Below are 23073 nucleotides of genomic sequence, written 5' to 3'. Positions count from 1 at the left end.
CCTAGTCGGGGTATCTGAAAACAAACAAAGGTGCCCATTTATCAGTGCACTTAGATCCATTTGTTGTGGTTCTGTTAAATGTGAAAGCTTCATATCTAACTGTAGAAACGCCTCCGAGTTAGCCAGTCGGGGGCTAATAGCATCAACATGTTTATAACCAAGCTACTCTTTTTCATCACCAGACGCTGTGATTCCACTGGCTGCGCACACCAGCTTTTCACAAGTTGTGGTGGACGGTGGCATCTCAGGGGAGAAGTATGGTTTTAACATATTACTGTGGCACTGTCTGAGCTTCTTTCTTCGGTTAGGTGTTTTGATGACGTATGTTGCTTCACCAAGTTTGTGACTGACTGTGAAAGGTCCCTCATATTTTGGGGTGAGAGCTCCGCCTGTAACGGGGGTTAACATTAACACTTGGTCACCAGGGGAAAAAGTCCGTTTAACAGCCTTTTTGTCAAAGTTTCTTTTCAATACCTTTTGGGCGCTTTGAAGGTGTTCTTTAGCCACCTTGTTCGATTCCCGTAACCGAAATTGGAACATCTTAATGTACCTGTCCACAGCGGTACGCTTTATTTCAGGTGCCTGCAAGAATCGTTCTTTCAAGGCCTTTAATGGCCCACGGGGAACATGGCCGAAGACCAACTGAGCAGGACTGAATCCTAATGACTCTTGTTTAGCCTCCCGCGCTGCAAACAGCAAAAAGGAGACTCCTTCATCCCACTGGCGTCCTGTTTTAAGGCAATATTTACGCAACATATTCTTAAATGTCTGATGCCATCGTTCCAACACACCCTGAGATTCGGGGTGATAGCATGACGACATTATATGTTTTATTCCTAGGGTCTCAGTAACCGCTTTAAACAGCTCAGACTTAAAGTTCGAGCCCTGATCTGTTTGAATCGTGTGGGGTAATCCAAATGTAGAAAAGAAGCCCACTAATGCTTTTACAATGGACTTTGAGGTTATCGAAGACAGGGGAATGGCTTCGGGGAATCGGGTGTTTTTACACATAAGGGTGAGTAGAAACCTTTTTCCTGATTTGGTGCGGGGTAAAGGACCCACACAATCCATCACTATGTGATCAAAGGCATCCCCAACAATCGGTATGGGCTGGAGAGGAGCGGGAGGTAAGTTTTGGTTTGCTTTTCCCACGACTTGGCAAATATGGCAACGCTTACAAAACTGACTCACATCCTTTCTTAAGCCTGGCCAGAAGAAGTGTTCCAAAACAGTTTGGTAAGTTTTCTTGATGCCAAAATGTCCTGACCAATCGCTCTCATGGGCGATTGTCAGTATTTTATGTTTGAATTTTTGAGGGATAACAATCTGTGTTACAGTTTTCCAGGTAGCTCCTGCATCTTTAGGGTCAGTCCAAGATCTCATCAAAACCTCGTTTTCAAAGAAGTACTTAATGTTACTTTGCTCTGTACCACTGACTGCTGCAAAACATTTGTCTAGAGATTTATCCGCCTTTTGCTCTTGCACTAAAGTGGTTCTAGACACACTATTGTCATCATGCGGTAAATGTTCCGGTTTTTCCGCGGACATTTGTTCTGGGTGACATTCTGGTTCTGAGACCTGCCCAAGATTTTCTTCAAACAGGGAAGAAATGTCAAGTAACCCATCATTTAGTTTTGATTGAGAGTGCGTCACAACACATGAGGGAAATATGTCAGGGAAGAACTTAACATAGTCTAGGTCAGGGATTGGTTGTGCTACGACTTCTGGAGCGGGGGTAACCAGTCCTCCAGCGATGTCGTTTCCAAGTAGTAAATCCACCCCGGAAATAGGTAAAGTGTCACTCACAGCAATGCAAAATTTACCCTTAGCTAGACCACAATCCAACATGACCTCATGTAGTGGAAATGATGCGTTCTCAGAGTTTAAACCTTTTAACAGGACTGAAACACCAGAGTAACTGTCTTTGCCAAAAGGAAGCACTCTTTTCAAAACCACTGAGTGAGAAGCACCAGTGTCCCTTAGTATTTTAACTGGAACAGCAGGAGTAGAAATTAAGGCTGCTGTTCCTTCCGATACAAATGGCGTGAAGCATTTGTCATAGTTCTGACCCTCTGGTTGCAGATTATGAGGATTCGATAAAAACCCTACCTCCCCCGGAGGTGACTCTCGTCTTTCATTTTTACGCTTTAAGATCAAGCAGTCTTTAGCAATATGTCCAGCTGATGACAATAGAAACATCGCGGTAAACTCTTTATTGCTTGTTTTTCTGGTGCTTTGAGTTTACTATCTGTTGGACGCTTAAACTTGGTTTCAGTATTCAAACGGTGGGTCAATGCAAACTCATCTGCTGACAAAGCAGCTGCAGACAACGTGGACACCTTTTGTTCATTGAGATACAACACCAGTTTTTCAGGAAGACACCTTTTAAATTCCTCTAAGAGGAGTAACTCTTTCAACTCAGAGAAGGAAGAAGCTTTAGCAGCCATCAACCATTTATCAAACAACCCATTCTTTTCTCTGGCAAATTCAACATAGGTTTGAGTTTCATTTCGTTTCCTTAATGTTCTGAACTTCTGTCTATAGGCTTCGGGCACTAATTCATAGGCTTTTAAAACTGCTTCTTTTACTTTATCATAATCTATTACATCGTGAGTGGACAGTGATGAGATTACCTCTTGGGCTTTTCCACACAGTTTGCACTGTAATAGCAGGGGCCAGACTTCCCGCGGCCAGGAGAGTGCATGTGCAAGGCGCTCAAACGCGGTGAAGTAGCTGTCCACCTCGGTCTCACGGAATGGCGGCAGCAACGTGATGCACTTGCTGATGTCCAGCCGGTCTGGTCCACTGTCCTTTCTTTCATCTACTCCTCGTGCTGAATGGTTTGCCAGCTGTGTTTGGAGTTCCAGCTCCAAGCGACGGAGTCGGACTTTTGTTTCAGCCTCGATTTCAAGCTTCCTGAGTTCCATCTCCATTTGTCTTCGCTGAGCTTTTTCTTCAGCCTCGTACTTTAGTCGAGCCAACCTGACCCGCAGCTTAGCAGACCCGGGAGATTCTCGAAAGGAGTCTGAAGACATTGGATCATAGCGAGGAATTGAGACAGAAGGAGCCAACTGTCTTTCACCTGGAGGTGGGGTCACCTTCCGTTCCTCTGGGTCTGTCTCCCGGTCTGTATAGTCCCCGGCCACAGTTCCACCATCGCCCTTCTCATGATTTGCCCCCTGCTGGAGGAGGAGAGGATTAACAGAAGCCAGCACAGGGGGAAACAGTTTCAATTGTTCCATTTCAAGCACAATCCGTTTTCGTAGCTCCAACTTCCGCATCTGCTGAGCCCCAGTGAGGCCAAGGTGCACAGCCACCTCTACTAAATCCTGTTTGCGACATCCCTCTATCTGGCTACGGGAAGGTGCCTCCAAGAAAGCCTTTAAATCAAAGACAGACATACTCTTAGTCTACAGAATTCCACACACACACAAAGTCACTTCAGGAGAGAAAATATGGGAAATGGTGAAGAAGGCTTCCAGGATTAAGATGTGAACATTAAAGGATAAGATCCCGGACGAGCCCCCACTTGTTGCGTTTTACCTTCTTCAGGGAGGGGAAACCAGGGAGGCAAGAAGTAACTTGTGTAAAGAAAAACAAATTTATTAAAACATTAGAGGATAACACAAAACCAAGGGCTGGAAATCCTAACAGAAATACACTAACACAGCCCATAAAATTCAGAGAGTCCAATGTTCATATAAAATAAAACAGGAGACTAAGACTCAGATATTTTAACTGGCAGTACCAAAAGAAAACCATTCAGACCTAAGTGTCCAACAGGATGTTACAAAAGAAAGAAAGATGTGGGATGGATTAACTAAAAGACTCAGGGTTATTTCCAAAACCTAAAGAAGCTTTCACCTTCTACATAATAATTCAGCAAATTAACCACAAAAGACTCTCAAACTCTAACAGAGGCCACTGTAGTTCTTTTATCAAGAGAAATTACTACACCCAAAGAGAGACTTAATAAAAGCTGAGGAATTATTTTCTTTCAAGATGTTTGAACTTCTAAAACCCTGAAATCAACCCACAGGGAGTCTACTTGGTTACAAGTAGCACCTAGAATAAAAGTTCTTCCAGCCTTTTATCCTTTCCAGATCCAGAGAAAACGATTAGTCCAATTGCTTCCACCTGAAGAACTGAGGAGGGATCCACTGGTGATGAGGCTGCCGGTGCTCATTGTGGTTTCCATGGTTACTGGACAACAGCATGGAGGCAGCCATCTTGTCTCTGGGTCTGGTGTTGTCACTCCAAAGAAAACAAAACAATGGGAAGAAAACTACCAAAACAGGGGAACAAATTCTGACTAAATAGTAATAATAATAATACGACCAACCATCGTAAAACCCAGGTGTCGTAACACAAGGTATAAATATCATACTATAGTATGTGTCCTAATATTTTATATAAATCATACTACAGTATGTGTCTTAAAATGTATAAACAATTTCATACTTTAGTTTGTGTCCTGAAAATGTAAAAATGATTTCATACTATAGTATGAGTCCTAAAAATGTATGAAAAATGTCATACTAAGGTATGCGTCTTAAAATGTCTAAATAATATCATACTATAGTCATGTGTCCGAAAAATTTCTAAATAATATCATACTATAGTATGTGTCCTAAAAATGTATAAATAATACCATACTATAGTATGTGACCTAAAATTTTATAAATAATGTCATACTATAATATTTGTCCTAAAAAATGTAAAAATAATATCATACTTTAGTATGTGTCCAAAAAATGTTAAAAATAATTTCATACTATAGTATGTGTCCTAAAAATATATAAATAATATCATACTGTAGTATGGGTCCTAAAAATGTATAAATAATATCATACTGTAGTATGGGTCCTAAAAATGTATAAATACTATCATACTAAGGTATGTGTCCTAAAAATTGTATAAATAATATCATACTAAGGTATGAGTCCTAAAAATGTATGAAAAATATCTTACTAAGGTATGTGTCTTAAAATGTATAAATATCATATTATAGTTAGGTGTCCGAAAAATGTATAAATAATATCATACTATAGTATGTGTCCTAAAAATGTTTTAATAATATCATACTATAGTATGTGTCCTACAAATATATAAATATTATCATACTATAGTATGCGTCCTAAAAATGTAAAAATATCATTCTATAGTATGTGTCCTAAAAATGTAAAAATAATATCATACTATAGTATGTGTCCTAAAAATGTATAAATAATATCATACTAAGGTATGTGTCTTAAAATGTATAAATAATATCGTACTGTCAGTATCTGTCCTAAAAATCTATAAATGTAATCATACTACTGTGTCTTATAAATCTATAATTAATATCATACAATAGTTATGTGTCCTAAAAATGTATAGATAATATCATCCTATAGTTACGTGTCCTAAAAATGTATAAATAATATCATACTACAGTATGTGTCTTAAAAATGTATAAAAAATATCATTTTATAGTAGTAGTAGTAATTTCATAATTTGGTATGTGTCCTGAAAATGTAAAAATAATTTTATACTATAGTATGAGTCCTATAAATGTATGAAAAATATCATACCAAGGTGTCTTAAAATGTATAAATAATATCATATTATAGTTATGTGTCCTACAAATGTATAAATATACCATATTATGTGTCCTAAAAATGTATAAATATCATACTATAGTATGTGTCCTAAAAATGTATGAATACTATCATACTATAGTATGTGTCCTAAAAATCTATAAATATCATACTATAGTATCTCTCCTAAAAATGCATAAATAATATCATGCTGTCCTAAAAATGTATAAAAAAATGTATAAACAATATCATACTATAGTTATGTGTCCTAAAAATGTATAAATATCATACTAAGGTATGTGTCTTAAAATGTATATATAATACTATAGTTATGTGTCCTAAAAATGTATAAATAATATCATACTACAGTACGTGTCTTAAAAAATTTATAAAAAATATCATACTATTGTATGTCATAAATCTATAAATATTACCATAGTATGAGTCCTAAAAATGTATAAAAAACTATCATATTAAGGTAAGTGTCTTAAAATGTATAAATAATATCATACTACAGTATGTTTTAAAAATGTATAAAAAATATCATACTAAGGAATGTGTCTTAAAATGTATAAATGATATCATACTATAGTTATGTGTCCTAAAAATTTATAAATAATATCATACTACAGTATGTGTCTTTAAAAATGTATAAATATATCATACTAAGGTATGTGTCATAAATCTATAAATATTACCAGTTTGTGTCCTGAAAATGTAAAAATAATTTCAAACTATAGTATGAGTCCTAAAAACTTATTAAAATATACTGTAGGGCATTTCCTAAAACGCATTTAAAATATCATACATGTTCGTGTCCTAATAAGTACAAAGATGATCTTGTTCAGGCCCCAGATGTTCTCCTCTCCATCATGTTAAAGGTAGACTCATCCCACTTCACTCTGAGATGGTTTGTTTCCCATCAGCTCACTGTGGTGATGGTGGCTCTGAGCTCCTCGCTCTGCTGACGACTCCATTTAACCCACACATCTGTTTGAATGAAGTTATTTAAACTAGAAAAACAAAAACAAAAAAGAGGACTGAAAAAATAAAAGCACAAAAGCAAGACCACACACACACGTACTGTGTACCTAGACAAATGCAGACGAGTACAAATACATACATAGAAACCCATACATGCATACAAACATACCTACACATATACAACATGCATAAACATCCAAAAACACACAGATGTATGAATACAAACACACTTGTGCACACCTAAAGACACATAAATACAAATACATACATAAATATAAACATACATAAAGCACAGACACGCGTAAAAATATGCACACCTGTACATATACACAAACATATACATACAGATACACAGAATATACATATTTACACCAATATGGATGTGTAAGAGGAAGCTATAGACAGCAGGAGGTAGAGCGGGTCGTCCAGTAATCGGAAGGTTGCAGGTTTGATGCCGACTCTTAGCAGAGAATGCTGCTGTTGTGTCCTTGGGCAAGACGTATAACCCACCTTGCCTGCTGGTGGTGGATGGAAGAACCGGAGGCGCCTTTGTTCAGCAGGCCACGCCCCTGTCAGTGCACCCCAGGGTAGCTGCGGCTACATTGTAGCTCATCATCACCAGTGTGTGAATGTGTGGATGAGCGATTGTGTTGTGAAGCGCCTTGGGGGGGCTGTAGAACCCTAAGATGGCGCTAAATAAATAGGCTTTTTAATATTTAGATAGAAACATGTCTAGAGTGGCACAAACGTATCGAATAACACCTGAATAATAAACAATAAACAAGTCAACACACTCCAAATCATTTCAATCCTTTTCTTCACTGCAACTAAACAGATAAACAGTAGAAAGCAGCAGAATTTCACTAAATGCAAAACAGACACAAATAACATCATAATAAACTGGTGCTGGAACAAAAACCTTTCAAAAGTGAAAACAAAAGTCTTGATCGAGAAACACGAGAGAAGATGTCTGCAGCAAATAACCTGATGCTGGAGGAGCTGCTCGTGCAGAGATGAAAATTATACCACGTATAATAATATAACAATACTGGAAATGTAAAATAAAAGTGATGAAGCCTCTTTAAACAGTTATCAACCAATATTAATATAAATGACAAAAAACAGATGTGAACGAACTCGTCTCTAAACTTAAACCAGTTAAACTAGTTCTTTCTTCTTCCGGCTCTTGGAGGGTGCAGACGCTTTTTTCCTCCTCTCCTCCATATCTTATCCTTAAGGCCTTTGTCTGTCTCTGGGTGCTGGGTGCATGGCTGCTTCTGCATTTTTCTGGAAACGGGAAACTGAAATACATTTAAATGGCTCTCGTCAGTTGGTCTCTCAACGTGATTAATAAAAATTTTTCAACGATGAGAACAGGAGAAGGGACTCCCGGAGGCCCCTCCATGACAGACCCAGTTGGACACATCATGGACTCCTGGAAACAGTGGAACTTGATTTGTTTATCTCAGCTGTCTGTGGAGGACTCTGAAGATGTGTGGATATTTGTGGTGTTGGTGTCGGGTTTCCTGCTGATCGGCATTGGAGGGTACCTGGCTTACCGGAAAATTAACGAGCTGTCGAGGAATATTGGCCTGATCCCGGAGCTCAGAGATGGATTGCACCACGCTGTGAATTCACAGACTCACACAATTGTCGAGATGAATCGTAAGCTTGGGACTTTGGCAGAGATTCATTCTTTGGCACAAAGATGGATGCCATCAAGGAGAGAGAGGACGAATCAGCACGGATTGGGATAGATTAACGTCCATTATTGAGACTTTGAGAGGTTGAGGACCAACAGACTGTAAGACAGAGAGGAAATTATCTCTGTCTGGCCCCAAAACAATTTCTAATCAGAATCTGGCGTCCTTGAGCCTGCAAGGCTACAACGAAAACTCCCCCCTCAGAAGATATGTGGAATGTGCTGTCGCTATGGCAACTCAACTCGGTCTCCTATCCTAGCCTGGGCAGGACTGCGGGAAGGCCGCTGAAACGTTCAAGGGTCACTGCAACCCTCCAACCCTCAATGCTCCTCCCCCATCCATACTGAGGTGACATGGGGATAGTCCCAACCCACCACCCCACCTAGTGGACACTTATGTTGTGATGTCTGAAGTCTGTTGCATTTATGTTTGAGGTGTTTTTTTTTTTTTTTTGCAGAGCAAAAGGTCACTCTGGAGTGCCTTTTTTCCCTCCACCTGAATCAATCCTCATGTAACCCTCTTATCTCTATTAAGGTAGCGCGACTCAGGGTTGCGAATGACCACAGTCACCAGTTCTTGTCATGTGTCTTGCCCATGTAGGTCTGATCTCTGAATTGTGTGTACTGAAACTCTAATTTCCCTCTGGGATTAATAAAGTATCTTTGATTTGATCTGATTTGGTCTAGAATATTTGCAAACGTCAGGTTCAGATGGTGAGTATAAATCAACCAAAACTTCTATGAGCTCTAAGCAAACCTACAACAGTGACGATAAAGTTGTTAAAGTGCTGCTAAAACAGAAGGAGCCCTGCTGGTTTATCAATACTGAGACCACAGGAGGAAAAAGAAGGAGCGCGTGGAACAAAGAAAAACTCTCACGGTCAAGCATCTATCAGGATCGATGGATGATGGAGGAAAAAAAAAAGGAATTTCTAATCACTACTTTGAATTTCAGAGAAAAACTTCAAAAGGAAAATCTGTTATTTACTTTTCTATCTAAGCACAAGTGTTTCCATTAAGTCTGAAACTTGTTTTATTTTACTTTAACACCAACTTCTCAATAAAACATTTACACTTCATCTATCCACCCTCTTCCACTTATCCGGGGTCAGGTCGCGGGGCAGCAGCCTACGCAGGGAGGCCTAGACTTCCCTCTCCTCTCCCCAGCCACTCGGACCAGCTCCTCCATAAGGAGCACAGAAGTCCACTCAGGTCCAGATCGGGGGGGGGGCTGTTCCTCCCCACCACAGCCCTCCAGGTCTCACCGCCGCTGCCCATGTCAGCGTTCAAATCCGCCAGCAGCAGAACGAGGAAGTCATTGGAAGGAGACCTCTCCAGCACCTCCTCCAATGTCTCCAAAAGGGTGGGTAGTCTGAACTGTAGTTTGGTTCATAAGCACAAACTGGTCAGGACCCACATCTCCTCTTTGGACTGTGCCCAGCCGGGCTCTACGGGTGAAAACCCGGCTACCAAGCGCTCGCCAACGTGCCCCACCTCCAGGTCAGGCTCCAGAAGGGGCCACCGTGACCCACATCCAGGTGAGGGGTCTTTGGGCTGCTTTGTCTGATCCCTCACCTAGGACCTGTTTGCCATGGGTGATCCTACCAGACAGCTTAGCTCCCAGGATCGCTGGGACACTCCAACCCCTCCACCGCAGTAAAGTGACAGCTTTCCATTCAGATTCCTTTAAAACAGAAGTCAATCAAAATTAGAGCAGGGTGAATAGATCCCCTAACAAACATCTCAGAGCCTTATTCAGTTCCTGAGAGCTCTACTTCTTTAACAGGATTAGTACCTTCCTCAAAACCACGTCGTCAGCCTTCTGGGCAGATGGTGCAAGTGCTGCACGCTCCAGATTTAGTTTTTATAATTGTATTATTACACAGTTGCATAAAAGAGACTGATCATTGTTTAATTGATGCAAGATTAGCACACATTTGTTTTTAAACATTAAATTTTCTTATTTCCAGGATTAAACAGTTGAAAATTTATACTTTTCTTGTATCTGAGGTGCGTTGCTCCAGCTGTACGTCTGGTGTCTTACCTTGTGGACAAGTGGAACCTCTGGAACCTTTCCCTCATTCCTTCTCTCCTGTTCAAACTACAAACATAAGCAACAAATAAGCACAGAAAACAACTTAAAGCAAACATCAACTTGCTCTACAATCATGGAGTCATAAGGCATGCCACTCCTATTCAGAGCCGAGTTTGTGACGCCCGGCTGGCGATGAGCTGACAGAGCCGCTCCGGTGGCGAGTGGTTTTCAGCTCGGACAGAGGTCGGACCCGCTGGTTCTTATCAATGATCCTAAAACATCCAGAACCACAGAAAGGAGACAAACACGAGGTTAAAGTGGAGCAGAATGCTTTATTTAGTATAAATATGTTAGAGCGACTCCTTAGGCCACACAAACAGACTCAAAACAGATGCTTCTATATGAAGGAGGTGTTATTTTCAAAGTAAAAACGAAGTTCTGATGAGTGTTTTCACTTTGGATGCTTTGTTTTTGTATCATGTGTTGCACACGTTTCAGACAACCTTGGGCTCAGCTCTGCCGTCACGTGGGGGGGTGGGTCTGACCAAAACAGATCAATGAGAGAAGGCCACTGGAGATGCTGCAGCTACTGTTGTGGCCTGCACGCTCTAATTGGATGGAGCACGAGGGTTTTACTGAGTAGTGGCCTTGTTTTCCACATGCACAATCAATGGCTTGTTCTCTGCTGCTCAAACGCTGCAATCAGAAGGAAACTGAAAACGCCGGAGTCGTCACATGTATTTCCTGTCACAAGCAGCTTTAATTATTAGACACTCTGAGGGAAAAATTCAGCCAAACCCTGCAGGATTATAAAGGAAGACTTGATATCGATGTTTTTCCTAAATTCAGACTTGATGTTCAAAACTTTGAATTCAAAACTAAAGGAGAAACCACCTTTTTTTAATGGAAAAATCCTTCAGACTCCTATTAAATAATTTAACCATCTGATTTGTGATCCCAGCCAAAAGGTGACATGTTTCTATGAGAAAATTATAAAGAATCACCATCTTAGCCCCAGCAGGAAGCTTCCTGAACCACAGCAGCGTATGATCACCGCTGAAGAGCAGGAAAAGAGGAGGTTCTGGATGCGCTGATACTCATTAAAAACATGAACCTTAGCACATCTCTGCCTGTAAAATACCTTGATTTCACTAGAAAATATATTTAATAAACTATGTAATAACTTTCAGGTGCTTTAAGGGACACGAGTGTGTTTGGGACCCTTATTGTGAAGGATTACAGGAAGTTCCTTGAGTCCTGCAGTGGTCACTACTAAAGGCTGCGGAGTTATGATTGTTTTGGCAGAAATGTGAATGAATTCCAGCTAAAGGGCAAAGCTACTAGCAAAGGGTGATGATAAAAATGTATAACTTTTCCACAGAAACACAATTTAAAACGTCTTTAATAACCTTCAGCACTAGCTGATGATTCGCGCATCAGGCTGATCACGTTTGGCAGAACTTTACTCGTCTTTTATTAACTGATTGGATTCAAATCCAGTTTTGATGAAATCTATCAAAAATCAACAATCATCTCTTTTCTGACCCTAACCCCCTAAAAACACAAGTAAATCATAATTATCTGATAAAATCAGAACTGAAAGGCTCTAAATTAACTTTCTTTTCACACGGCGATCTAATCAGGTTCTGTCAGTGCAATCGGGTTTAGAAATAGTGCAGATGGTCAGGAATTCTGTCCAAACGGAATCTTTTAGAGTTCATCTTCTAAAGTGCTTTTCCGTCTCCGGTCAGCGTTTGGTTTTCCTGTCAGGAATCATAAAAAACTCCTTCAGCTTCTTTCGTTCATCAGGCGCGAGCCGTTGATGCCGCGGTAGGTGATGCGGCTGGGTCGGACCAGCACGCCGTAGCCGGGTCGGCAGCTGAAGTAGCGGCGGCCTCCCACCGAGCCGTCGTTCTTCCCTTTCGGGCTCCGGAGCTCCAGGCCGAGCCAGAGGCCCGGAGCGAAGTCCGCCTTTCCCAGATAACGGATGATGGCCATCTCGTTGGCGCTGCTCAGGAACACCTGCATGCCCACACGGAGGTGCACCTGTCCATCAGAACCGGGCGACGGACCGGAACCGGACGAGTTCCCAGGAAATCCGCCGCTGCTGCCACTCAGGGTGCTCCAGCGGCGGCGGTGCGGATTGGAGCGACTTCTGGTTTTTACGTTTGATTTGTGGAGAAAAGAATAAAACAGCAAGAAAGATTTTTAGAGATAATGAGTTTGTAGGAAAAGTCAAGAGATTAAAGATGAGTCTGGACTGATTCCAAAACTAAAACCCATCAGGATGAAGCCGAGGAGAACATCCCACCTGCTGACTGGGCTCCTCCTGCTCATCTCCTTTGGAGCAGCAATGGCCGACGACGTGCTGAAGCTGCGGCGAATCGTTTCTGCACACCAATCACAAGAGTCAGAGGCTTCAAAGGAGAGCGATGCAAAAAATTAGCTTCAGATTAATGAAAACGATTCTCACCGCTGGGCGGACGGCTGAGGCGTGACGTGGTGAGCTCTGAGAGGCAATCCACCGAACCGTGGATCCTGAGAGGGAGAAAGGAACCGTCAGCGGTCAATCAGAAAAGGCTTTTCTATAGAAATAAAAAACCTGTTTAGAGGATAAAAACCAAATGCGAGTGTGTGGGAGGACGGGCTGCTGCCTGAAGAAATGAGGAGAAACGAGCTTCTGGATGAAAATGTGAAATTCTTCATTAGACAGCTGGAAAGCGCTGGTTGTTCCCAGAGGTTAATTAGGAAATAAAAAGACAAATAAAAACAAAAAGTCTGCTTTCTAAAAATGCTGCTTTCATCTACGGGATCAGGAAAAGAAAGGAAGACTAATTATGGGAAGAAATGAAGGCAGCAGTCTCTTGCAGGACCCTTTGTGTTGACGCGCCATCGGACAACGAAGCAGTTTCATGAGTTTATTAAAGTTAAAATACGTCCAAATACAAATCAGAACAAAGCAGGAATTACTACAAATAAAACTTATGTGGTTTTGTCCTTCTCTACTGAGACGTTTGTGTTTATTAGATTTCCTACAAAGAAAGACAACAGATGATCTGGTTTATCCTTCAGAGTGAAATCGTGTTTTATCCTGTTCAGCAGATAAAGAAACCAGAACCTACAGATAAAAGACATCCCCTCTGTCCTGTTTTTAGAGTCAACCAATCACAGAGAAGTCCTTTTTGTGACTTAGGGGGCCTCCCGCCAGCAGGAAATTCCTGAAAACCCTCAGCTGGCTCTTCTCGTCGTGAGGGAGCAGCGGCTCTACTCAAGTCTCTCGGATCTCCGAGCTCCGCACCCCGTCTCTGACCTCGACCACCCGACGGAGGAAACTTATCAGCCGCTTGTATTCATGATGTGGATCGTTCAGTCAAGCCCAAAGCTCTCAACCAGATGTGAAATTAGGAACTAAGATTTCCCAGTAAACTGAGATCTTTGCTTTCGGGCTTAGCTCCCTTTCTTCACCACATCAGACCGGCGTCTCCCTGATCCGCCTGTTGATTTCACTCCCTCCTTCCCCCGTGAACAAGACCCTGAGGTGCTTTACCTCCTCCACGTCACTGACCCCGAGTTGGCTATCCTCCCTTTTCCGGTCGAGAATCGTGGCACGGAAATATGACGTGCTAATCCTCATCCCATCCACTCCATGGTTGGGTGTGAACTTCTCTTAAGTTGAAAGTCACAGTTTGACGGCGCTAAGATGACATCATCCACAAAAAGCAAAGACGAGGTCCTACTGCCACTAAACAAACTGACCTCATCTGACCAGGGTGTTAAAAATACAGCCGAGAAGATGTATGCATAAAGAAACAAGCAGAGCTCCAAGTACTGATCCCTGTGGTACCCCGCAAGAGACCTAAGCTCAGGAGGATCTGAACAACTGAAACTATATAAGTCTAAGATAACCCAGACCACATGATCCTCTAAATCTGTGACCAGGAGGATGTCAAGAACAAACCTGCGCACTAATCTGGATTAGAATAACTTCATCCGTGCATCATTTTATCCAAACATCTTCCCTGACACATTTTATTGGCAGCCTGCTGTGTACATATTGATCTTCCATTATTTTCATTGAAAGCAGAAGTTTTAGCATCTGGCTCATTACAAAGTGTCACATTAAGCGGAGGAGACGTGCTGAGGGAACGCCCCAAAGCGTCCCGTCTCATAACTCCGGTTATCAGCAGACAGACATGTCAGTCGTCACAGAAACCCAGCCGTAAGAATTCACTTCAATGTTTCTTCTAAAAGAGTCAACCCTCACCTTTGAACTCTCGACGGGGGGGCAAAGACGCCATGTTTGGGAGGGCAGCTGAAGTATCTCACACCTCCAACAGACCCGTCGTTTTTACCACTCGGCTTGTCCAGTTCAACTCCCAACCAGACTCCTGCACAAACAAGTTCAGCAGCTTCAGACTCAGTAGCTCCAAGGCTCCTCCAGGAGGCTGACGACTCCAGGAGCTCCAAGAGTCCTTCAAAGGGCTTCAAGAGTCCTCCCGTAGCTCTAAAACTTTTTCAAGAGGTCCAAGAGTCCTCCAGGATCTCTAAATGTCCTTAGAGAGGCTCCAAGAGTCATCCAGGAGGTCAAAGAGTCCTTCAAGGGGCTCCAAGACTCCTCCAAGAGGTTGAAGAGTCCTTCAAGGGGCTCCAAGAGTCCTTCAATGGGATTCAAGAGTCCTCCAGGAGGTCTAAAACTCCCCCAGAAGCTACAAGAGTCCTTCAAGGGGCTCCAAGGCTCCTCTAAGGGGCTCCAAGACTCCTCCAGGAGCTCCAAGAGTCCTTCAAGGGGCTCCAAGAGTCCTCCAGGAGGTCGAAGAGTCCTTCAAGAGGCTCCAAGACTCCTCCAGGAGCTCCAAGAGTCCTCCAGGAGCTCAAAGAGTCCTTAAAGGGGCCCCAAGACTCCTCCAGGGCCTCAAGAAGTCCTCCAGGAGCTCAAAGACTCCTTCAAGGGGGTCCAAGAGTCTCCTAGAGGGCTTCAGGACTCCTCCTGGAGCTCCAAAGCTTTTCCAGGAGGTCCAAGACTTCTCCAGGATCTCCAAGAGTCCTTAAAGGGAATCCAAGAGTCCTTCAAGGGGCTCCAAGACTCCTCCAGGAGGTCTAAAACTCCCCCAGCTCAAAGAGTCCTTCATGGGGCTCCAAGACTCCTCTAAGGGGCTCCAAGAGTTCTCCAGGAGCTCCAAGACTCTTCAAGGGGGTACACGACTCCCCTAGAGGGCTTCAAGACTCCTCCCAGAGCTCCAAAACTTTTTCAGGAGGTCTAAGACTTCCCCAAGGAGCTCCAAGAGTCCTTCAAGAGGCTACAAGTCTCTATACTTTTAATTTGGATGTGATAAAACAAAATGAACCACCTCTGCTAGATTATAATTTGTGATTTAAACAGGTCAGATTTAGTATATGTGGGGGAAAAAAGAAAAAACATCTGTTTAACTATTTAGTAACATCCATTTGTTTCTGTCAAATGATAAAAGTCCTAAGGGAGTTTTTTTTTTCTTCGGTTTTAGCCGAGTGAGTCTAGGAGTATTTTGTCCAGCTGTGATTCACTGATAACAAATAAACCTTCACATTTTATTTCATCTGCAGAATCATAAACTGTAGAACTGACCAGGAGCAAAGTTGGTGTTCCCACAGAACTGAACCACTCCGGTTCTCTCTCCCGCCACCAGCACTCTCTCCCCCAGCCGGACCTCAGAACCGTCAAACACCGAGCTGCTCCCCGACGGGGTTCTACTCCTGAAACCTGCGAGGAGAGAGGAATCAGAGACTTTATCTAGATCATCGACGTGACGAATCAGAGCTGGACTCAGCAGCACCTGCAGCCGTGGGGCGAGACGAGGAGCGCAGCACCGGTGACGGGGTTGTCCTGGGATTAGGAGAAATATTCTCCCTGCGCTGCCTGGTGGAGAGACGCTGCCTCGGTAGAGGGCGGGGTCGGGCGCCCCGGCCATGCTGAGAGTCCAGTGAAGACGACGAAGAGGACAGGGAGCGGGAGAGGACACCTGTGGACGTAGAGGCTCAGACTGAATTCCTACAGAGACACCTGAAAGTGAACAAAACTCAACAGCTACTAGCATCAGCCAGAGGTCCGACACATTAAGCCCTCCCCTCCAACAGAATGGGAGAAAAGATGGAGAAAGACGACGAATTCCCTCTTAAGCCATCAGGTGCAGGACCTCATTAAGCCTTTACCTTCCACAGACCTTCACAGGCCTTTAGCAGCAACGCTCTGAGGCTAATCGATCAGGTCTGCACCAAAGTGCTTCAACAGGAAGAGATTCAGTTACAAACTAAAGTGAGGCGTTGAGGGGGAGAAGCTCACAAATCACGTCTAAACAGCATCTAGAACATAGACCTAAGCAGGAAAGAAGCTGCAGTTATGAGTTTGCTCTGACTGGTCTTAGCACGGTTTCAAAGTCAACCGGAGACTCGTTTCTGTGGCTCGTGACCGATCGGTATAGTGCGGCTCGCCAGGCTGCTGCAGGATTTTGTTGAAAGAGATGATTCATCATTTCATTTGATATTTTTATTCCTTAACTAAAGACGTAAACATTTAGAGAAAACCCAGAAATATTTATGAAAAGATTTAAAACATGAGGTTCCTTGTTGCAAATTAAGATTGAAACCAGTGAGTTTTGAAAGATTTTTCTGTATTTTAGCTGAAATTTGTCTACTTTGTTTTGAATTTTTCACAGCAGCAAACACTTGGTGTCACATGACCTTTAATTTGTAGAGAACTCTCGTTTTCATCCGTGTGGGCTTCGGGTGTCAGACGAACGTTTAGGATGCTGCTCGCCCTCCGGGGCCCAACTCACTGATGGGACCAGCTTCTGTCTCGCCTGGTTAGTGAGACGAGCGGATCCACGATGACCCGTCCAACCCGCTGATACACACGAGCAGGCTGTCCCTACCGCTGATCCAATGGGAACGTGGAAAAACACAGGTGGTTCTGAAAGTTTGGGCTGACAAAAGCCTTGAGAAGTGTGTGGTCATAAATTAGTCTAGTTCAAGTTGTTCACAGGTGCCCTCAGAAGCATTAAAAGGTGTGTGTGTGTGTGCGTGCGTGCGTGCGTGTGTGTGTGTGCGTGTGTGTGTAAACACACACATGCACGCGCGCTGTGATTAATGGCTGCCAGGCCACTCAGCCTGTCTATGTCCCAGTTATTAAACTGGCCCTAATTGGACTATCAATCACTGAATTCTACGGGCCTCTCTGAGGTCCGGTATTCCAGTCACACCTCGATCAATCGGCCTTCAGAACTCCGACAATTACAACACCACAACAAAGCTGTAAACCCCGAAAGCAGCAAGAAAAACGAATCCCACCAGACGAGTTTTCTGATGTAAATGAAGAATAAGTCTCTTCAGGACGGACTGAAGGACTCATCGTGCAGTTTTACGTCAGCTCTGTCCTCCGGGAGCCAATCAGAATCCACTCTCAAGGAGAAAACTAACATGCCATAAATCCTAACCGTGACTAACTTGGTTCAGATGGGATGAGGAGGGATTACAGAAGAACAGGTTAAAGGGGCATTATGTAAGTTTGACAGCCAAAACATGTATAGAAATAATAAATGTCTTCTTCATACATTCTCCTGCAATGCCCTGGTCCTGTAGAATGAGCCCTGGCATTTTTACTGTGATTGTCTGTTTTTCTGTAAAATCACAGAAAAAGAGAGATGCTCGGGTCGAGCAGGCTGCTTCATGCGCGTTCACGCTCAGGCATCGCCCTCCGTTCTTTGAACGTTGTTTCAGCTGTCATCAAGGATATAAATGTTACAGATACAAAGGATGTCTGTTGCGCTTTAGCTCACCTAGTAAGACGTCGGATTCTCATTGCAGAAGACCTGGGTTCGATTCTGGATGTGAACATAATTTATTTAGAGTTTCTTTTTTACATTAATGGTAATTTTTTTACAGTAAGATGCCCAAATTTTTATTTGAGACTCGCCGAACGGCATTGAATTCACAGATAAAAAAAGATGTTGATTCAACTTTCATTTTGGAACAATTTTTCAAGCAAGGGAAGGGAATGATCTGAGCATGCAGGAGGACTGACCCATCATAAACCTTTGTCGGCTGTGCTGAAGAGAAAGGTACAGAACCACATTATTTAATTAGCTGTGTGTTCTCCTGTCCTCTGGGCCACACACACACACACACACACACACACACGGGACTGTTTCAGCTGTTATTTTCGTTAAGGAGTGTGCACGTACAGCATGCGCGCCTCGTGCACGAGCCTACTATTTAAGCTGCCGTTACGCTTTTGGCCTGAGGGGGCAATCGCGAGCATAAAAATTCAAAACTCCGTAAAGTCCCTTTAAAGATCCAATTCCTGTAAATGATTGTGATGGACGTTCTTCTCCCAACGTATCCGAGTGAAAATCACACTTGGCTTCACATCCCACCTTTATTTTATAAAAAAGCGGTGGTTCAGAACGCCTGTGCTCGGCTTCTGACCAAGTCCTCCAAACACACCCACATCACCCCGCTTCTCCTCCAGCTTCACTGGCTGCCAGTCAACTTCAGGGTTCATTTCAAGATCCTGGTTCTGGTCTATAGGGCCTTACATGGACAAGCACCATCTTACATTGGTGATCTTCTTAGTCCCTACACCCCCAGCAGGTCCCTGAGGTCCAGTGATCAAAGCCTACTGGTTGTGCTGCACCAGGTTAAAGGTCAAGGGTGACAGATCATCTGCTGCTGTGGCCCCCAGACTCTGGAGCTCTCTCCCCCTGAGCCTGAGATCAGTGGACTCAGTGGTCTCCTTTAAAAAGCAGCTGAAAACTCACCTGTTCCAAGCTTTTGTGTGACCTTCATCACCCTCTCCTTGTTCTGCTCTCACCATCTATTCTACCTTCCTCAGGATCCACTGATTTCCCTCTTTCCTGTTCACTCTCTCTCTCCTTGACATTTTTTATCACAACAGTGTATTTTTTGCTAATTTTAAATATATTTTTAACTATTTTCTAAATGTTTTATATTTTTGTTTTTGTGAAGCGCCTCGTGATTTTTATCTTGAGAGGCGCTGTAGAAAAGATATTTTCTTCTTCAGAAAACAGGATTTTGAGATTTTCTCTCGCCGTCTCATGAAGGTAGTTCCCAGAAACAAGCCATCCCGTTAACTTCATCTACTGTAACGAAACTCCTTTAATTTGATTAAACAATAAAATCACTAGTTTAATTGCAGAAATCACCTTTTTTTGCACAGATGTGTGTCTTTCTCCTTCAGTTTCACCGGTGATTTAAGTTAAGTTTACATTATTCACCATAAAAATATGTTTGCTCAGATGCTCTTATTGTGAAAGTGGCATTTCCTTGCAGTTCATTCAAAGATGGCTTATTAAGGGTTTGGTAGAAAAGTTCTCGTGCAACAAAACTGAGTCATTCATTGAGTATTTTTATTATTTATGTATTTTAAACTATAACATTTATTTTGGCAAATTGGTAACGTTGGTCAAAAAATAAACTTACAAACAGATCTCAGGTCAGCTGTTTGTGTTTTGAGTGACTCTCCGCTATCGTCACCTGAAGTTAGAGCTCAACATCTACACATTTGAAGCCGTTCTGGTTGTTTTTTGTCTTGGTTGAGGTCAGTTAGCTGTGGCGGCCATCTTGAATTGGACTGAAGTTGCAGGTAAAACACCTGGATAAGAGTTCCATCCAGGAGTTTGGCTGACGAGGTGCAAACGTGTGTGAATACATTTATAAAAATGAATTTGTTTGCAGACGTGAGAAATGATGTTTGGATTCATGAATAAAAAATGAAACTTTTCTGACCCAGATGTTTCAGAAACGCATTTGAAGCCAAAACCATCAGTAGCGTCTCCTTTCTTGTAACAAGAGTCTAAACTCTTCACAGGCCTCAGTCTCTAATGAGACCCTGTTTACACCACGAACCCCTCAGGGAGACGATTTCACTGCTAAGCAGCTTTTTTCAGCTCTTATTCTGAAATGTTTGGTTCCTTTTCCCCTCACACTGTGGTCCAACATCGTCTCTGGGGAATTACACGAGATTTCCTGTGACTTAAAGCACCTGCCCCCTTTTCTTCTCCCCTCAAATATTCACAGATCCTTTACTCCTCGGGGTCTGCTGGTTGGGGTTGAGACACGGTGCTTTTTATGAGGAACGTGGAGGCGGAGCTCCTCGGGGAGGCCGATTTTCCACCTTTGTGATGTTTGATGAACCGAGCAGAGCCAGCCAGAGGTCCCAACAACAAACCGTTCTCTTCCCAAGATGGCCTTCCACTTTTTACAACCTTGAACAAATATGAACCGTTTCCTGATGGACCAGTGAGGCTGCTTCCTTACCGGTGTTGATCCTGGAGGTCACGCGGGACAGATCAGCGCGGCGAGTAGGCCGAAGAGGAGTCTTCGTGCTTCTCGGTTTGTGTTTTTCCAAAGGTTTACTTATCTTGGACACGGGAGCAAAAATTCCTATAAAAACAGTTAAAAATTAAAACTCTGCTTCTATGCCGCGGTGTTTAAGCACCACGGCATGATGGGACCCACCATGTTTGAGTGGACAGGTGAAGTACTGAACGCCCGCCACTGAGCCGTCGTTCTTCCCCTCCGGTTTGTCCAGCTCCACTCCGGCCCAGAGGCCTCCGGAAAACTCCGTGCTGCCGCAGAATCTCAGCGTTCCGATCTGCAAACGTCACAGGAAGTGAAGATTAGTAAACAGAACATGGCGAGATGGCGAGCAGGTATCAGAGAGAAGAACAATCAGAAACAAATCATCTGGCTTCGTCCGTTAGGAGAAGACAAAAAGGAAAATGGAGCTGGAAGCAGGAGACGGAGGAAGAGGAGCGGAGATAACGAGACTTAATTAGCAGGTCTGACCAGGCGGAGAACTTTCAGAGAAGACGTCTGGCTGGGCGACGATCGGAGGATTTCAATTGCTACAATTACGTGAAAACAGCAGCAGTTAGTGGGGGTGTTCTTTTATTTCTTTCACAGAAAGAAAAGTGAAAATCCTTTAAAAACAGGAAATAAACCCAGATTCATACAAAGTTATCCCGTCGTTTTTAAGTTCTTGTGTTATTCTAAAATCTTCAGATCGATTTTATCAAATAAAAAAGTTGTTACACGGGTCAGGCTTTTGTGTTTTGGGTTGTAAAAGAGGGCATGTTGAGTAACTAAAAGTTAAAAGTTACTTAATTTTACTTATTTTTAAATCACAAATAAAGAAGTAGAAAATAGCAGCGTCTCTTTCTACAAACAACACGAGCAGAGAAAATCTATTTTCATACCAACAACATTTGTTGCTTCATTCATTCATTCAGGGTTTCCCCCAGCGCTTTATAAGCCTGGCGGCCAACCAGGCTTTGCTTGGCCACCCGCCAGGCTAAGCGTCATGCCCCGCCCCCCTCCCCGACCCTACCGTGTCCGCTGACACGAACGGCGCAACGAAACCAGAGCCGTCCCCCGAGGGACACGGTCAAACGCCTTAACCAAATCCATAAAACTGATACTGGTGAGAAACATCAGCGGAACGTGTGCAACCCCCACCCCCGCTCTCACGGAGGAGCGCTGCGGGACGGAGCGATTGATGAGCTAACGGCTAGTGGGTTGCAGTTCATGCTCTTTATAAAACCACACGTGCCAATGTACATGAACTTCTCTGGTTATCTTTATGAGCAGCTGCAGCAAAATGTGACCTTAAAGGTCGAATATGGAACAGAATAAAAATCTGATTATTTATCTTTTTAATAGTTTTAACTCATTCACTGCCAGCGTTTTAAATGTTTTTTAAAGAGTTACACAACGTTGCACACTAGGACGATGTCAATGCCAAAACTACCAAAACAAAGAGTAGACTCACCTCTAACATCAGGAAGAATCTGCATGTTTTGAGCGTAATTTGTTGTTGAATTGTGATCGGCAGAAGCTTTTCCGGTTCGCGCCTCACATCTTTTACAGAAGCGGCCCAAAACGATCTCCTAACACATGGATTTTCTGCGTGCTGATCACGTGACATGTGACGTACACGGATGAAGATCGGCTTTAGAGCTGGGATGAATATATTCCATATTCTAACTTTAACGCTGACCTCTGGATGCTGGGTCCAGCAGGAAGTGAAGATTTTATAAAATAATGCTGCATAAACAAATTTTTTTGAGTTTGAGTCTAACTTGTAGCCAATTAAAGCTAACGGGTTAGGGTTAGGTTAAACAATGTTTATTATCATTTTTCTTATTTATTCTTGTAAACACAGTTTTTGGACAGAAAATAAATGTATTTGGTCACTTATTAACCTTGATTTCCATCCATCCATTTTCATCCACTTATCCGGAGTCGGGTCGCGGGGGCAATAGCCTAAGTCGAGAAGCCCAGACTTCCCTCTCCCCAGCCACGTGGACCAGCTCCTCCGGGGGAATCCCAAGGCGTTCCCTGGCCAGGTGACAGACATAGTCCCTCCACCGTGTCCTGGGTCTACCTTTAGGCCTCCTCCAGGTTGGACGTGCCCGGAAAACCTCACCAGGGAGGCATCCTGACCAGATGCCTGAGCCACCTCAACTGACTCCTCTTGATGTGGAGAAGCAGCGGGTCTACTCCAAGCCCCTCCTGGATGACCGAGCTTCTCACCCTATCTCTAAGGCAGAGCCCAGCCACTCTTCAGAGAAAACTCATTTTGGTCGCTTGTATCCGCAATCTCATTCTTTCGGTCACTACCCAAAGCTCATGACCATAGGTGAGGGTAGGAATGTAAATAGAGAGCTTCGCCTTCTGACTCAACTCTCTCTTCACCACGACAGACCGGTACAACGCCCGCA

General features: G+C 43.2%; 1 protein-coding gene across 6 annotated transcripts in view; it reads right to left on the bottom strand.

The window, feature by feature from the left end:
• Positions 1-10612: 10612 nt before the first annotated feature.
• Positions 10613-23073, bottom strand: part of LOC107396123 (CAP-Gly domain-containing linker protein 4) — a 33697-nt gene continuing 21236 nt past the window's right edge. For all 6 annotated transcript variants that reach the window (XM_015975674.3, XM_054730181.2, XM_015975676.3 and 3 more), the window contains 8 exons: positions 20810-20945; positions 20609-20734; positions 16111-16296; positions 15903-16037; positions 14565-14688; positions 12774-12838; positions 12612-12690; positions 10613-12455 (listed from right to left, as the gene is read on the bottom strand). In XM_015975674.3, the coding sequence (XP_015831160.3) occupies positions 12089-12455; positions 12612-12690; positions 12774-12838; positions 14565-14688; positions 15903-16037; positions 16111-16296; positions 20609-20734; positions 20810-20945 (1218 nt within the window). In that variant the 3' untranslated portion in view covers positions 10613-12088. The remainder of the gene's footprint in view (positions 12456-12611; positions 12691-12773; positions 12839-14564; positions 14689-15902; positions 16038-16110; positions 16297-20608; positions 20735-20809; positions 20946-23073) is intronic.

This window comes from Nothobranchius furzeri, chromosome 18, assembly GCF_043380555.1.
Source record: "Nothobranchius furzeri strain GRZ-AD chromosome 18, NfurGRZ-RIMD1, whole genome shotgun sequence".
In the NCBI taxonomy this organism is placed as follows: domain Eukaryota; kingdom Metazoa; phylum Chordata; class Actinopteri; order Cyprinodontiformes; family Nothobranchiidae; genus Nothobranchius; species Nothobranchius furzeri.
The sequence above is the reverse complement of the archived record's forward strand: the minus strand, read 5'-3'. Positions and strand labels throughout refer to the sequence as shown.